At 37.8% G+C, this 17,591-nt stretch overlaps 1 protein-coding gene across 2 annotated transcripts in view; it reads left to right on the top strand.

Annotated features, from left to right (window-relative positions):
* Window positions 1–15,358, top strand: part of SLC1A3 (solute carrier family 1 member 3) — a 104,813-nt gene extending 89,455 nt beyond the window's left edge. For both annotated transcript variants that reach the window (XM_074206968.1, XM_074206969.1), the window contains 4 exons: window positions 4,108–4,341; window positions 5,430–5,624; window positions 10,888–11,022; window positions 13,215–15,358. In XM_074206968.1, coding sequence (XP_074063069.1) covers window positions 4,108–4,341; window positions 5,430–5,624; window positions 10,888–11,022; window positions 13,215–13,419 — 769 coding nt within the window. In that variant the 3' untranslated portion in view covers window positions 13,420–15,358. The remainder of the gene's footprint in view (window positions 1–4,107; window positions 4,342–5,429; window positions 5,625–10,887; window positions 11,023–13,214) is intronic.
* Window positions 15,359–17,591: the final 2,233 nt, after the last annotated feature.

Below are 17,591 nucleotides of genomic sequence, written 5' to 3'. Positions count from 1 at the left end.
TGATTGATGTAATAGAAATACTTCTGAACTAAGTAAGATGGTGACCTGTGCTGGTCCCATGGACCATAGAAAGAATACTACAGATCTGAAGATTTCTTGAAGCCATCAATAAACTTTGGGCAGGGCTAGAAACCATCAATAAACCCCAAATGGTGCCAGAAAGAGTTGAACATGAAATGGAATGATAGAACAACCATTTGGTTTCCTTAGTTATGTTTACCTGTTTACATGCCTTCCCCAGTATCAGTAAAGGCTTATGCCCTATCTCCCCCATGCTTTTTATATACACATGTATATGTTCACACAAACACACACACACACACACACACACACACACACACACACACACACACCTAAAAATCTAATACCAAATCTAGGAAACTGAAATATCTTCCATTTTAAGTCCTTGAAAGGGTCCTTATCAGACAAAATGATGCATTTGCTAAACTTTTAGATTCTCTAAATGAACAGCTGCCAGTCCAGTTCCCTCCAATCCCACAGAAATGCTTGTAGATAAGCAAAGAACAACAAAATTTATCTTCATCAATGCAAAATCCCAAAAGCTGAATCCAGGAAAAACACACATTACATATACCCTGGAAGGAAAGAAAGTGTTGGTCTGGTACCAGGTGGCATATAATGATGCTTTGTGAAGAACTTGTCCAAATGCAATCTTTCTAGCACTTTCTTTCTTCATTAAAGAGAGATGGGGCTATGTTTATAACCAGCATCAAAAAGCTGTCTAGGGCTGTTGTTTTTAATATTCATCTCAGCACAACAGCCCTAGATGAGAAGAGGCATTTTCCTGTAGAAAATGGGGGCAGATATGGAGCATGTCCCCGACCTAAAGCACCAGTGACCTAAGAACCCCCTTCTTTGGCTGTCATGAATCAGTTGCAGGTGTCACAGCTCAAGTTCACTGGTGGGCCTAGGTACCAAAATCAATAGGATCTTGGACATAAAATATTCCCAAGAAGTAATTTTGAATACCAAGGGACAATTTATTGCAAAATTTATTTAAGGAACCTTAGTGTCAGGAAAGAAGGACAGAGTCTCTACTCAGAAGGCAACATTTGCCCTCAAAACTTCAACAGACACTTACTGAGTTCTTGCTTTATCCAAGGTCCTAAGCTAGACCGTAGGGGTAGAAAGATGGGTAAAAAGTTTTTCCTGAATCTGTAAATTGTTATCATTCTATCCTGCCTCCTCATAGATAGGAGAGGAGAGAAAAGGACAGAGAGACAGAGACAGAGAGATAGACAGAGTGGCAGAAACTGGGATGAGAGAGAGAAAAAAAGACAGAGACAGAGAGAGAGAGAGACAAAAGTGACAGACAGATTCAGAGAGATGAGAGAAAAAGAGAGACATGAGAGACAGAGACACACACAGAGAGAGAGAGAGAGGTGTCTATGATTAAATGAGTGGTTTTATATATATATATATGTATATATATATATATATATGTATATGTGCACATTTATTTATACCCATGTGTATATGTATATTATGTGTGTATGCATACACATTAATATGCATGTGTACATGTGTCCTTGCATTGTGGATTTGCTTTGTAGTGTGTATCTCTATGTATTTCTGTATATATAAAAGTATATATATATATATATATATATATATATATATATATATATATACTAGTATATATATATAAAAGTATATATATATATAAAAGTATATATATATATATATATATATATATATATATATATATATATATAGAATATATATAGAATGTTAATTCCTTGAGAACAGGAAAATTCTTCTCTTTCACACCTAGGTCAGTTTCTTGCATCTAGTGGATGATTAATAAATAAATTGGAATTAGATTGATTTGGATTAGATTGGATCATAAACATAAAGGCATAGGTAGAGTTGTGGGAGCTCCTTTTGTTTCATCCCTTTCTGGTATGAATGAATCCTCAAAATCCCCTCTGGCACCTAAGATGGAAAAGCATTTTTTCCTAAAGAAAGCACTCAGTAGCCACTATGGTAAGAAATGCCTTTTGTCTTCTCTGCCCCCCAAAGCCTTCAGAGGCCAGGGGAGGAAAAATCCATTTTTCAGGAGCTTGTACAAGCTGAACATGGATTTTAGACACAAAGATCAGTCAGAATGTTGGCTCTGCAGGAGTAGCTAACCCATGAGCTCCTAGATGGGAGGCCCCATTGAAATCCTTGTGGCACTACAAGTGAACATTTATCTTCATATTATTAAAATCTCTCTACCTTTCATCTCTTTGATGAATGAAACCCATTCAGTGATACTGAATGGACCTGGCTGGTTATCCTTTCCAGCTGTACATTAGCCCACACATTCTGCACTCTTATTAAATCCCATAAAACAGGTACTGCTGTGATTTCCTGGTCTGTTTTTAAAAGACTGTAGCAAGCAGTGATGGATGTATTTTTTTTTATCCCCTCCCAAAGAAACTTACTAGGTTCCCCATAGATCCGTTTTTGTTGGCACTTTTATTTTGTTCTTTCAGAGGTAACAGTTTTTGTATACTGTGACTGGTGTTGGTGCCATACGAATCCTTTAGGTTACATGCATCAACAGGGAGAAAAGACTGTCCCAAAATCATTCCATTCTTTTTTCGACTAATCATTGTTCTTAGAGCCAGCAAGCCCACAAATGACAGCACTGAAGTCAGTAAGAGCTTTAGGGTTATTATCTATTGATAATAGTGTTGTAGGTTGGCAGGTGTTCTAAGTTGGTGATAGTCAAATCCTCCAGATTCAACTACTTTGAGAAATGGAAAATTCTACAGAATCTCTCAAAGCCAGAATGCCATGACTCCTTAAATATGTGTTTTATTACAGAAGGACAAGGCCATAACTAGTTTGGGGGAAATAGGGTTTTGTTCTAGCATTGGTGAGATTTCAAGAACATTAATAATATTTGCATTCCCTCTAGTTAGCAAGAATAATTAGTCAAAACAGGAAAGTTACCTTGACATACTTCCTCCCACACTGCAACTACAAATTTAGGGTAATACCTTGTCACAGCTCCAGTCTAACTCAATGCCATCTACCTCCCACCATAGCAACCTTCCCAGCAGTAACTGTAGGATGCCACTCATAGCATTAATGCCTCTCTCTCTCTCTCTCTTTTCTCTGCCTTTCCCTTTCTGTCTCTGCATCCCTGTCTCTTATCTCTGTTGGTCTGTTTCTGACTCTAACACACACAGAGGTGATTAACTGAAATGTATAAAGTTGAAATTTTGTAAGACTTTCTTGACTTAACTTTATCAATATATTCCCATAACCCTTCTATGTAGCTGATGCATTCCAAATTCTGGTCAATATTTCTGTAGGTCCAGGACTGTTTATATATTAGGGACTTCACTCAAGTAGATATGACCCAGGTGAAGTAAAATGAGATTGAGCAGACTCTTATTATTGGTTAGAAGAAATTTTGAAAGTGAGGAAACCCTTGCTTTGGAACAAGAAGAGGAAACAAATATAAACAGAAAAGACATGTAGGGGATTGGATCAGATAACAAAAGTGAACTTGGATAGGAAAATTTGAGGAGTCCCTGATATTATTCGATTATTTGGTAGCTAACTAAATGATCTGATTTTTTAAAATTTTTTATATTAATTCATTTTGAATTTAAATAAAAAAGATAATTTTTATCCACACAGCGCAAAAAAAAGAATTCACTCTAAAACCATGAATTTCTATTTCACAGTTTTTACTGCTATTTTGAAAAGCCATGTGATAAATAATAGACATTATTTTTTAAAGCTACCTGCTTTTCTGTGCTTACTTCTGAAGCTTTATTTTTTGGTTCTCTGCTACACACTTTTTTCCTCCCTCCCTTCTTCCACTTCCCTAGAGAAGGCTACCATTAAATATAAATATGTATGTGTATATATACATATATATATATATTATATATATTATGTAAAACCATATTACTCAAGCTTCTATTTATCAGTTCCTTTTCCAGATGTTGATAGCATCTTCCTTCATAGATCCTTTGTAAATATTTATAATATTCAGAATGACTTAGTTGTTCAAAGTTGTTCTAAATGACTTCCTGCATGAAAAAGTAAACTGAGCTTTATTATTTGTCTGTTTCTATGTAGGTATGCTCCACTTGGCATCCTCTTCTTAATTGCTGGAAAAATTGTTGAAATGGAAGATATGGGAGTGATTGGTGGGCAGTTGGCAATGTACACCATTACCGTCATCATTGGATTGCTCATTCATGCAGTTATTGTTCTTCCACTTCTCTACTTCTTGGTAACTCGCAAGAATCCTTGGGTTTTCATTGGAGGTTTACTGCAGGCACTCATCACAGCTTTGGGAACATCCTCCAGGTAATTGAATCTTTACTGGAATTATTTCTACTCTAAATGATGATCCTTCAAGAGGCAGTATTGGTATGGTCATGGAAAGGTCACTGGCCTGGTTTATGGACAGCCAGGGACCATCTCAATATTCCATCACCTAGGGCAGATTATTTAATTTACCAAGCTTCATTTTCCTTATCCCCTTCAGGGATAAGAAGGTTATAATGGGACTTGATTTGATAATGCACAAAGTCCTTTGGGAAAAAATGATGACATATAAATGTGAAGCATTATTATTATATCATTTTATCTTATTTTTATTAGTATCTTTTGGTCTTTTTATAGCACCTTCATTTTAATATCCCCTCCCCATTAAGTTATTATTTACTAAAAAGAAAGAGAAAAAAAAACTATTTTAGTCAAACAAAAGCAGCTCATCTACCCTGACTGACAGCATATGCAGTATTCCACATCATAGACCCCACCCACCCACCCACCCCGGCTACATAAATGATACATTTTTCTCAACTTTTTTCCTGGTATCAAGTTGGATCATTATCATTACAGAGTTCAGTTTCATTAAGTATTATTGTTATTAAAATTAATCTTGCATTTTACTTTAAGAAATGACCATTAACTTGATGAAGGAAGAAGTTTTTTAAAAAATTTCAACTTTCAGGAATATGAATTGATTTATTTGTTCCCATAAAAACCATATTTCCTATTTAGACTTAGTTGGATGGCAGAAGTCTGTCTTCTTTGGCTTGGAGGAAGGATGAACTGCCTTCTCCTATTCTCTATTCACCATATCTTCTAAGTTTACAGATGAAGGGAGAATAGCTATTCCCCCCCGCCCCCAAAGTGACCCCTTGCAGAGAGAGTTATCTGAAGACTAACTAATGGAAGGGACATATATGTAAGGATCCTTGAATTGTCATTTTGTGGATGACAGAGAATACCTGCTCCTCTATTTAAAGGGTACCAACAGAACTGATTGCTTTACTATTAGCAAGGTAATACCTGGTAGAGGAAATTTCTATCAAAGTGCATGCCATAAATGTCATATACCAAATAATGCACATTTCTGGTCTTAACTCTGTTTAACTATCTTTCAGTTCTGCCACCCTCCCCATCACCTTTAAGTGCTTGGAAGAGAACAATGGCGTAGATAAACGTGTGACCAGATTTGTGCTGCCAGTGGGCGCCACCATCAACATGGATGGGACTGCTCTGTATGAGGCCCTTGCTGCCATCTTCATTGCTCAAGTCAATAACTTTGAACTGAACTTTGGACAAATTATTACTATCAGGTAAATGCTGTGTATAAATTCATCTATACATAAATGTGTATTTATTTCATGTATAATATATATATACATATATATATATATGTTTTTGTGCACGCACACACACACGCACACACACACACACAAACACAGACAGTATTTTCCTTAAGAATAACTTTAGGGGCAGCTAGGTGGCATAGTGGATAAAGCACTAGCCTTGGAGTCAGGAGTATCTGAGTTCAAAATCTGGTCTCAGACACTTAATAATTACCTAGCTGTGTGGCCTTGGGCAAGCCACTTAACCCCATTTGCCTTGCAAAAAAACCTAAAAAAAAATAACTTTAAAAAATGGGCGTAAGTCCTAAGGTTTGGGAAATTAAAGGAGAAAGGGAAGAAATAGCCGATATCCTAAAAAAACAGAACTTATTTACTAGTTAAATTTTTTTTTAAATTGTTGTTGCTGCTATTATATCAAGTTAGTTTATGTGACCTTATTTGGGGTTTTCTTGGTAAAGATATAGGTTAGTCATTTTCTTCTCTAGCTCTTTGTTTCATATGAGAAACTGAGGCAAATAGGGACCCAGTGAAGCAGTTCTCCTACTCAAGGTAACCTGGAAAAGAGCAGAAAGGCTCTGCTCCCCGGGGTTGGAGGGGCAGCCGGCCAGAGCGAAAGAACTTCAGCCTCCCGGAGGCAGCCCCAGGGTGCTGGGAGCCGGGGCTCACAGCAGTGGGGGAGTTTCCTGAGCTATGCCCCAGGAGCACTGGGCACAACTTGGGAACAGCGGGGGTACCTCTGCCAGAGTGAGCATGTGGAGCCCAGGCCTCAGGGCACACAGATCCAGGAACAGGAAGCAGAAGCCAGTAAGCAGGAGCCCCCAGGGCATGGGCACACTGAGCCCAGGGAGGGAGTGGAGAGAGACGGCAGAGCTCTACCCCTGGAGCAGGACTCTAGGGTTCTGACCACATTCAGATCCTAATTGCAGTCTAGGCCCCCCCCAATAGAACAATAGGCCCCCCCCCACCTCAGCCCCATGGCAGAGAGGGGGAGCTTGTGGTCATTCACAGACCAGGAGGGAGGACAGAGCCTCACATATGGAGATCCTTTTGGGAGTATTCCAAAAGCTCAGGAAGCACCTGAAAACCAGGCTCAGGCTGGGAAAATCGGTAAGCAGAGTAAAAAGAAACACCATTGAGAAATACTTTGCCTATGAGCCCAAGAAAGATCAAAACACTCAGTCTGAAAATGAGGAAACACAAGCTCCTGCATCTAAAGACTGCAAGAAAAACAGAAATTGGGCTCAGGCTATGACAGAGCTCAAAAAAGACTTTGAAAATCAAATGTGGGAGTTGGAAGAAAAACTGGGAAAACAAAGGAGAGAGATGCAGGAAAAACATGAAAATGAAGTCAGCAGCTTAGTCAAGGAAATCCAAAAAAGTGCTGAAGAAAATAGCATGCTAAAAAACAGCTTAGGTCAAATGGATAAAACAGTTCAAAAAGTTATTGAGGAGAAGAATGCTTCAAAAAGCAGAATTGGCCAGAAGGAAAAAGAAATAAGAAAGCTCTCTGTGGAAAACAAATCCTTCAGACAAAGAATAGGACTCAGGGAGATTGATGAATTTATGAGAAATCAGGAATCAATACTTCAAAACCAAAAGACTGAAAAATTAGAAGAAAATGTGAAACATCTCATTGAAAAAACAAGTGATACGGAAAACAGATTTAGAAAAGATAATTTAAAAATTATTGGAATACCTGAAAGTCATGATCAAGAAAAGAGCCTTGACATCATTTTCAAAGAATTACTACAGGAAAATTGCCCTGATATCCTAGAAGCAGAGGGCAAAATAGAAATGGAGAGAATCCACCAATCTCCCCAAGAAAGAGATCCAAAAAAAAAAAAAAAAACAACAACCCCCAGGAATATTATAGACAAGTTTCAGCACTCCCAAGTCAAAGAGAAAATATTACAAGCAGCCAGAAGGACACAGTTCAAATATCGTGGAGCTGCAGTCAGGATCACACAGGACTTAGCAGCAACTACATTGGAAGCTCGTAGGGCTTGGAATATAATATACTGGAAGGCAAAAGAGCTTAGAATGCAACCAATAATCAAGTACCCAGCAAAAATGAATGTCCTCTTCCAGGGAAAAAGATGGACTTTCAATGGACCAGGGGCTGAACAGAAGGTTTGATCTTCAAATACAGAACTCAGGTGAAGCATAGAGATTGGAGGAGAAGGGAGAAAATATGAGGGACTAAATGGTGATGAACTGCATGTATTCCTGCATAGAAAAATGGTACTGATAATACTCATGAACCTTCTCAGTTAATAGAGCAGGTAGAAGGAGCTTTTATAGATGAAGCACAGGAGAAAGCTGAATTTGAAGATAAAATATGGTGGAAAAATGGAGTCAATAGAAAAAAGGGAAATGTAATGGGAGAAAGAAAAAGGAGAGGGGGAACAGGTCAAGATATTTCATATAATAAGATTTTTTCTTTATTACAATGAGCTATTGCAGTGTTATGGAAGGGGGGAAGGCAAGGGGGAATGAAGGAATCTTCACTCTCATCAGAGGTGGCTAGGAGAGGAAACAGCATATATACTCAGTGGGGTATAGACATCTGAAGTAAGAAGGGGGGGACGGGGGAAGGGGGGGATGTGAGTGATGGAGGAGAGGATGGACCATGGGGGGAGAGTGGTCAGATATAACACATTTTCTTTTTTACTTCTTGCAAGTGGCTGGATTGGATGACCTGTCTGGGAGCATAGGGCCAGGTGGAAGTTGGGCCTAAGGGGTGGTATGGGGGCTCGGGGCCCCTTGGCCCCAGGGCTGGGCATCTGTCTGATGTGCCACTCAGCTACCCTGCAGCAGAGTCAGAGTGAAAGGAGAGAGAAAATATAGTACATGGTAGTGGAGAAATACGAAAGGAGGGAGTTGCGATCAGCAATGGCAACAGTGGAAAAATATGGAAGTAACTTTTGTGACGGACTTATCATAAAGAAAATGATCCACCCACGACAGAGTTGATGGTGTTGGAACACAGACTGAAGCACATTTTTTATTATTATTATTTGGGGAGGGTGCAGGGCAAATGGGATTGGGTGGCTTGCCTGGGGCCGCATAGTGGGGTGATCATTGGGTGTCTGAGGCCAGCTTTGGACCTGGGTGCTCCTGGCTCAAAGGCCAGTGCTCTGTCCACCACCCGGCTGCCCCTACTGTTATTGCTATTTTATTTTATTTTGGGTCTTTTTTTTCTTCTTGTTTTTGGTTTTTGCAGGACAGTGGGTTTGGGGTGGCTTGCATGTCACACAGCTGGGTGATTGTTGGGTGTACAGGGCTGGATTTGGGCTCAGGTGTTCTTGGCTCCAGGGCTGGTACTCCATTCACTGCACCACCTGGCCATACCTACAATTATTACTATTATTTTTTTAATTTTAATTTTAATTTTTTTCTCTCCCCTTTACTTTATCACTCAACCTATTTTTGGGGGGGAGGGGGTATTTTGTTTACTCTTAAACAAGAATATTTTATTAATGTATAAAACATCATTTGTAGAAAATGAGAATAAATATTAAATTAAAAAAGTAAATTAAGTTTCAATAAATATGTCAACAATCAAAAATCTAGCTATCATGCAAGATTCAATTTTATATTAAAATCAACTTGTAATTAACATGTACTCTCTCCTTGTATTTTTTAAGAGTAAACATGATGAATTAACCCAACTGTTTACTTGAATTATACAAAAGTAACATGATTCACTATAAAAATAAGTAATTGCCTACAAATCTCTAACATTAACAAATGACATTGTACAATGCATGCAGATATCATACAAAGCAACAAACTTGTTAAAAACAAAATATTTTAATAGTTTAAAATATAATTTTTTTCATTGAAATTGTTTATGAGAAGATTCTCCAGTTGAAATTCAGTTTTAAATCAAGCATCAGGGAAGCCACATTACAGCTATTAAACATATTTCTCTTCCTCAGTCACCATCTCTCTTTTTTATAATTTTTATTTATTTAAGACAATTGGGTTGACTTGCCCAAGGTCACATAGCTAGGCACTTATTAAGTGTCTGATGCCAGATTTAAACTGAGGTCCTCCTGACTCCAGGACCGGTGCTCTATCCACTGCATCACCTAACTGCCCCATCACATCTCTTTATATTCGCAGTTCCAACTTTTCTTCAAATTACAAGGACTGAATCTATTGAACATCTATTGAACAGAAATCTGTTAATACGAAGTTGTATAAATCATAACATTTTGTCACTGGCCATCTGTGGTTATTAAAGCAGCTGGTGATTGCTTAGTAAAAGGTGAACTCTTGACTCAATCTGTCTGTGGTTGGAGAGAGCAATTTGTCAAATGCTAATTGTTAGCTTAGAAAAGAAGCAGTTTGGGTTGGATAGTAATAAAACAGTGGGTCTGAAGTCAGGAAGACCTAAATTCAAATCCAATCTCAGACACTTATTGGTTGTGTGACCCAGGGCAAATCACTTAACATCTGTTTGCCTAAGCTTCCTCAACTGTAATGTTGTAAAGGATGTTGTAAGGATCAAATGAATGAATATTTGTAAAGAACATAGCAGGTGATTAATAAATTGATAATCAGGTATTATCAAAACTAGACTGGTTTATTTTTCAAAATTATTCCTGAGCCATTGCCAAGTAGCTGACCAAACTATCTTGCTTTATTTTTATTTTTTTAATCCAGACTTACAATTTTTCATCTGAGTATGGAAACTCCAGAGTGGAAACTTCCTAGATAAATTCAGGATGGGCTGGGGCCCCAAGAAGTTAGATGTTTTGTCCATCGGGTCATGGATATGACAGACTTAGCTAAATTTTTAACTGTTGACATATTTATTGAAACTTAATTTTTAAAGGAATTTTTTCCTCTTTTTGTTTTTGATAAACCATTCACAACTTAACCCAGGTCTTTCAGACTCCAAATGTACTCCTTTCTACTAGTCTATGAAAGCTGGCATGTGTATTCTCTGCTGTCAACATGAAATCAAAAATCTCAGTGTGATTTTTAGAATCTCATCTCTGTTTGCCTCACTCCTACGTATGAGACAAGACAGCTCTCACCTAATCAAAGGGTCTGGTTTACATTTTCCTAGAACAGTCCTAACACTCCTGCTCATGCTTTGTAAGCCCTAAGTTAGTCATATTGGCGTGGGCAATGTTTTTCAGTGTTTACTGTGCACTGGGGATGAATTCTTTCCAAACATTGACACAATTTTCTCTCTACTTGGTGCCTCATTTCACAGCATCACAGCTACAGCTGCCAGCATTGGAGCTGCCGGGATCCCTCAGGCAGGGCTTGTCACTATGGTCATCGTGCTAACCTCTGTTGGGCTGCCCACAGACGACATCACCCTCATCATTGCTGTGGACTGGTTCCTGTGAGTAGGAGAAACAACATTCAAGCATCTGGGAGCTCAGTTGGGCTTCCAGAGTACCAGACAGCAAGCAGCCCAACCAAATGGAGAAGGGCAGTCCAACCAAGAATTCCATTGTCCTTTGTTGTGTGCTACTCAGACCATATCTAGAGTTCAAAGGCTTAATTACAAAGTTATGAGATGCCATAGGTCCTTATATTCTCATCGATCAACAATATGGCTGGCTCTTACACCTTTTCCTTAGAAAAACAATTTAGTGAATAGAAAACTGTTCTTATGTCAGACAAAAATGTAGATCCACACAAATATTGTCACATGACACAACATCTCAGATCAGCAACTAGGCATTAATTTTCACACAGGCTAGAGCATCATTTTTCCTTTTGTTTCCTATTTAAGTAACATAATAAGAGATATACAGTCAGTGGGAAGATGGATAATAGTTATAGGAATTAAGTGTTAACTAGCCCTGATTGTCCCCAAAATCAGTTCTGGGAATTGCATCTCCTCACCCCTCAGAGCTCAGGGACTCGGGAGACCTATGTTTCCTCCCTTTCTCCTCCCTGGATGATTTTTTCTTTATTCTTCCTATAAGTCTTCTTTTTCCCTTCTAAAACTTTCTTCTCAGGATGGGCAGGGCCACCATGGCAGGATGGGAATGTTCTGTACCATCTTGTGAACCATGCTAAGGGTGTCTTCACTTAGATCAGTTGAGGGTCTGAGTCATATTGATGCTTTAGATATAGGTTTGTTGATTAATTCAGTCCACCATGGGACTGAACTAGATTATCAAAGACACCCTCTCCCACCCTCCCAATGCATGAATGATCTGGAAGAATAAGCATAGTTGATAGATTAACCCAGGCGCTATCAGGAGAGAGAGACAGAGACAGAGGCAGAGAGAGACAGTCAGACAGAGACAGAGAGACAGAGAGAGGAGAGAGAAAGCTTTCAGCACTGAACAAGGAATGAATTGCTACAAAAAGAAGTTTTTAAATAAACCTTTTTTATAAATAGTTTCATGGTATAAAAGGAAAGAAAGAATATTCAGAACTATTTCAGCTATTAAATAACTTCTGGTCAATTATGAGTAATCTGGGGGTAATAGCTAGAGTTAGAAATACATTATTTTCTCCTATATACCCAAACAGTCACAGGATTTTTTTCCCTGAACTAAAAGGGATATCATAAATAAATTAATTAACTTTCTAAACAAGTTGGGAATCACAGTGAAATTTATTTTCATTCATTCACTTGGCAAAAATTTATTCACTGCTTTTGTGTTAAGCATTGTTCTAAGTATAGAGGGAAATAAGACTAGCCTGCAATTTATTTATGCTTGATCCAAACACAGATATACTGTATTGCATAAATATATTATTGTCAAAGTGATCTGAAAGGACCAACTAGGGCAAAAAGGCTTTATGGAGGAGGTGGTATTTGAATTGTCCTGTAAGCAAGGGTGGGAATTCACAGGAAAAAAGATGAAGCAAGGCATTTAAATATAGGAAGAAGTGTGAATAAGGAAGGGAAAGGATCAAAGGCTGAAAGACCATGCATTGGCCATTCAGGAGAATGAAAGAGTTGTCAGATGCTGTTGGTCTTCCTGGCTCACCTATTTAGTTGTTATTTAGTCATTTTCAGTGGTATCTGACTCTTTGTGACCCTATTTGGGGTTTTCTTTGCAGAGATATTGGAGTAGTTTGTTATTTCTTTTACAACTCATTTTATAGACAGGAAATCGAGGCTCATAGGGTTAAGTGACTTGCCTAGTGTGTGAGGTTGGTTTTGAACTCATGAAGATGAATCTTTCTGTTTCCAAGCCTAGCCCTCTGAGGCACCAAGCTGTGGTGGGTCATAAATTTGGAGAAATAAGAGCTGTTAAATTCAATAGACATTTGAATTAAGTGCCAACTATGCACAAAGCACATGCTAAGTATTGAAGATACAGGACAAAAACAAAACACACGCATACTTGATTTTGTAATTCTCTCCTCCATTGCTCAACAACCTTAGTCAAGAGTGGAGAAATCAAATCTCCAGGGTTGAGTGAGACTCAGGTTGGTCACAACAGGTGAAAGTTTAAGGTTGGGCAAGAGAGTCTAGCAAAGTGCCTGGCTAAAAAACAAACAAACAAACATGAAAGTGGGCACACTGGCACTGCAGATGACTTCCTTTCTTTCTTCATCCCACAGGGATCGTCTGCGTACAACTACCAATGTTCTGGGAGATTCTCTTGGGGCAGGAATTGTTGAACATTTATCACGGCATGAGTTGAAGAACCGAGATGCAGAAATGGGTAATTCTGTGATTGAAGAGAATGAAATGAAGAAACCCTATCAACTCATCTCCCAGGAAAATGAGACTGAAAAATCCATTGACAGTGAAACCAAGATGTAGACCAACTCAGTGAAATAGAACTTGTCCTTCTAATTGTATCTCATTTTTCAGAAATCCTTTACTTGCTCTCTTTTCCTGATTGGATAGCATTGAAAAATGGTCAACAAAATTTTGATGGGGTCCAAAATGTATGACGTTTCTCAAAACAAACAAAAAAATTGAACAAGTATCTACTTTATCTACTGGTCTTGTGTAGATATGTGCAAAAAGAGATCAGAAGGATCGCTGACCAAGTCAACAAAAAAATGCAAGTGTATATGACACACAACCCTGTAAATGTGATCTTGTTTTTTTTTTATAAGCTGGAAAGTCAAAATTAGGTAGAAAGAGGTTGGAAATATATATATTTTTTTCTTAATTCCTATTTCAGAATGTCTGGATTCATAGAACACAATCCAGCTTAGGTCCCAAAATATAACTTAACTTGTTATAAGTGCAACCAGTTAGAATATGGACATCTCTCTTTATTTGGCTTATGACTTCTTGCCTCATCTTATTAATAGCAGAGCCTACAATAGGAAAGACCAGCTTGGGGACTGCTGGTCATGAGATGTCTACCACCTTTGTGAATCTTCCTGGCATCTTGCAATAGAAGGCATTTCTTAGAAGAGATGATTTGCAGGGAGGATATTTCTAAGGCAAAGATGGCAGAATGTTTCTCCAGTCCCATATCAGAAGCCATCTTTTCCAAACTGGCATGTAAAGCACCAAGTGAAAGGTCATTTTAGGAGTGAAACTTCATCAAATATCCTGCCCATGCTTTTTAGAAAGGGAAAGGAAAAGGAATGAGAAGTTGAGCTGCCCTTCCTTTTCCTCTCATTAGAGGAAATTATTGGGGGGAGGGGGAGATAATTGCTACCCACTCTTTCTACTAAGAATAGTAATTTAGAAAATAAAACTGAAAACTAATGGAGTGCTCAAGCTTTTACTGACGCTAGGGAAAAACATGAAAAGTGAAATAGTGAATGGATAGAATGTTTCAAAAACATAAAAAAGAGTTTTAAAGAGCAGAATTATGGGTCTCCACTGGGGAATATAAATGGAAAGAATGAAAGGGAGAGAAATTTAAAATTATCTTTACTGTGATGACTTTTCTGTTCAGTCCAAAATCATTCCTCAAGGAAACCTGAAGATCAAAATATCAATGTTATATATTTCCACTTTTCATGTATTTTGAAGGAAGACGTTTACAATGCAGTTAGAGATGTGGAGGAGGGTGAAAGTTGAGTGAGGGTCTCTTATGGAAAAACTATCTTTGTGATCAAATATTCAGTGAATAAGGAAATGAGGCATTTCTTTGGATTAGAATTTCACTCATCAAATTATTCACTTTATTTGACTATTTCATACTTGTTCCCAGGAGAAATGACAGATGAGATGTTGTTCATTCAACGTAGGGAGGGAACAATAGTTTAAAACAAGGAAACTCCTCAGTTTTGAGTCAAAAAACAGGTATAATTTCCCTTTTTAGGAATATATAGTGAAAGTGATCATCTGGGAGCTGTCAGACAATGCAAGCTGTGCTTGAGTCTATAACTGAAAGCAGCAAAGGATGGATTTACTTTTGCTAACAGGTTGAATTTCTAGATGCACACATTCTCTGATATGTAATTAGAACTATTTTTATAGAAATTCAGTGCATAATGTGCATATAAAAAGTTAATGTTAGTCTATATGGAGTAACATTTAATGTTTATTGTGACTCTATTTGGAAAATACACTGCAAAGATTTCATGCAAGAGGCTGTCTTTATATGACATCTTTGGAGAAAAATATCTTTGGGTTTTTTTTTTAATACTAACTGTTTCTTATGGAAATCAGGTCTTCTAGGATAATCTCCTTCTACCCTTTATTGGCTTTGCAGGTAGATACATCCAGTGTGGACTGAGAAACATTACTTTGTAGATGTATTTTCAATAAAAAAAATAGTTTTACATTAGCTCACCTGTTCAGTGTGATATTTTTTCTATAAGTAGTATTGATAATAACTATGGATAATATTTATTTATAATAAGTCTTTGGTGTGAGTCCTATGTGGAGTGAAAGACTCCAGTTTTGAATGGTACTGGCAGGCTGGGTAAGGCCTGGGTAAGAGGAAGCAAGGCAATCTTGGAAGAGGTAAAATAATAAAATGGCATTCTTTTTTATAGTGGCATCAAACATATAGAAAATAAGGGGAAACAGATCATACATAAGGATTGGGTGAGGGGGCTATAAATTGATTTTCAAAAACATATTAACATTATCTTTATACATTCGTAGCTTTATTTATTTTGTTAAATATTTCCAAGTTCCATTTAAATCCAGTTATGTGGATGTTTGATACCTCTGTTGTTCTAGAACTTGACCATGTGCTATTACTATTATTACTAATTTTCTTTTCAACACCCAATTAGTCTCAAAATGGGATTGCAAATGTGCAAAGCTACCCATGATCCCCCATTTTCTTTTTTTCCCCAAATTTGTTTTCAGTCTGACCATCCAATTAAACCTGTCTTAGCAATTGTCATTCCCATGCAACTGGGCCTGGTTCACCAGTGGCTGGGCCTGGGGTCATAGAGATAGCCTCAGATACTCCTGGTTGTGTGACCCAGGGCAAGTCCCTTGAGCACCACTTGCCTCAGTTTCCTTATCTATAAAACAAGGCTTAATAATAGTACCTACCTCCCAGGATTGTTGTGAGGAGCAAATGAAAAATAATATTTGTAAATAAATATTTCTCAGTGACTGATACATAAATGTTTATTCCCTTCTTCCCTCCCCACCACCATTCGCCAAAGGCATATGATCAAAATCATAATAGCTAACACATAGAACTTTAAGGTCGGCAAAAGAGCTCTACAGATTGTATCTCAGTTGACTGTCACAATAACCCTAGAAGGTATTATCCTCATTTCACAGAGAAGAAGACTAAGACTTAGAGCAGTTAGGCAACTTGCCCAGGATCACATAGTTTCTAAGTGTTTGAGGCAGGATTCCCTCAATTCTTCCTGCCTGTGGGACCCAGCATTTTATCTAACCATTACAGTTCCTTGCAACCTTGAAGGCAAAGCTTCATAAGGGGTTAAATAAAACCTAAAAAGATCTCTCAGAAAGGATCATTAGGCCAGGAAACAGCCTTTAAAAGCTGTTAAGGAAAGCAGAAAGTTGAAATATGAGCATCATTGCTTGAATAATACTTCTAATGAAGAGTTAGGAGACAAAATCATTGATTTATAAGATTTGATGCAATCTCCAGTGACACATTTGAACCAAATAACTACCTTTATTTAGGTAATCTAAGAGATCCTATATGGAGTAGGCATCTAGACTGTCAAGAAAAAAAAAAAAGATGCCACAACATCTCCTGGGAATCTACTCTCCTGCCAGCAGTTTCTTTATCAAGTATCTAAGATAGTAAAATTTAGAGATCATTTAACCACTGTCTCTATTTTGTAGGTAGAGGAGCCTCACTAAATAAAGAGATGTTCCCAAGTTCATACAGGTAGTGAGTAATATAATCAGAATTTGAACTTGGTCTTGTGATATGAAATCTCTATTCTTTACAGTTTTGATGGGTCTTGTGTTCATTTTAGCTTATTTATGTTCCCTCAAAACCTTAATAGTGATCAAGACCCCCCCCAACTGGTCATCAGGTTCTACCAGATATATTGGAAAATCCCCAGAAAGTCTCTTCATCCTTTCCATTTCCCAGCCCCAAGTTTCTCTATTTAAGCTCTCTTCTTGTATCAAGTATTTCCCTATTTAAGACAGGCTACTTGGCAGAGTAGATAAAGAGTTGGCCTCAATGTCTGGAGGAATTTTGACCTGGGTTCAGAACAATCAGGCTGCTTGCGTGGCCTTAAACAAATCATTTAACTTCCCAGTGTCCCAGACAACTCTGAAAGACTAGAATTTAGAATTAGAATTCTGCATTGGAAGAGGGAATCTCCTCAGGAGTACTTTGCACCAGATTCTGATGAAAACAAAACAAAACAAAATTTCATTTACAGTGAAAAGCAGTATTCTGGTAACTGCCTAAAGATTTAAGGGCAAATCTTCAGGAAATTTAGTGGAGGATTCATTTCTCTACCTGAAGGAATTGACTGCTATATTTTTCCAAAGTGAAGATTGTACTCTGTTGTAAACAGGGACTAAGGAAAATACTATTTCTTTCTAAGAGGGCCACATGA

This window comes from Macrotis lagotis, chromosome X (genome assembly GCF_037893015.1).
Source record: "Macrotis lagotis isolate mMagLag1 chromosome X, bilby.v1.9.chrom.fasta, whole genome shotgun sequence".
Taxonomy (NCBI): Eukaryota; Metazoa; Chordata; class Mammalia; order Peramelemorphia; family Peramelidae; genus Macrotis; species Macrotis lagotis.
This window is presented reverse-complemented; position numbering and strand designations above follow the sequence as displayed.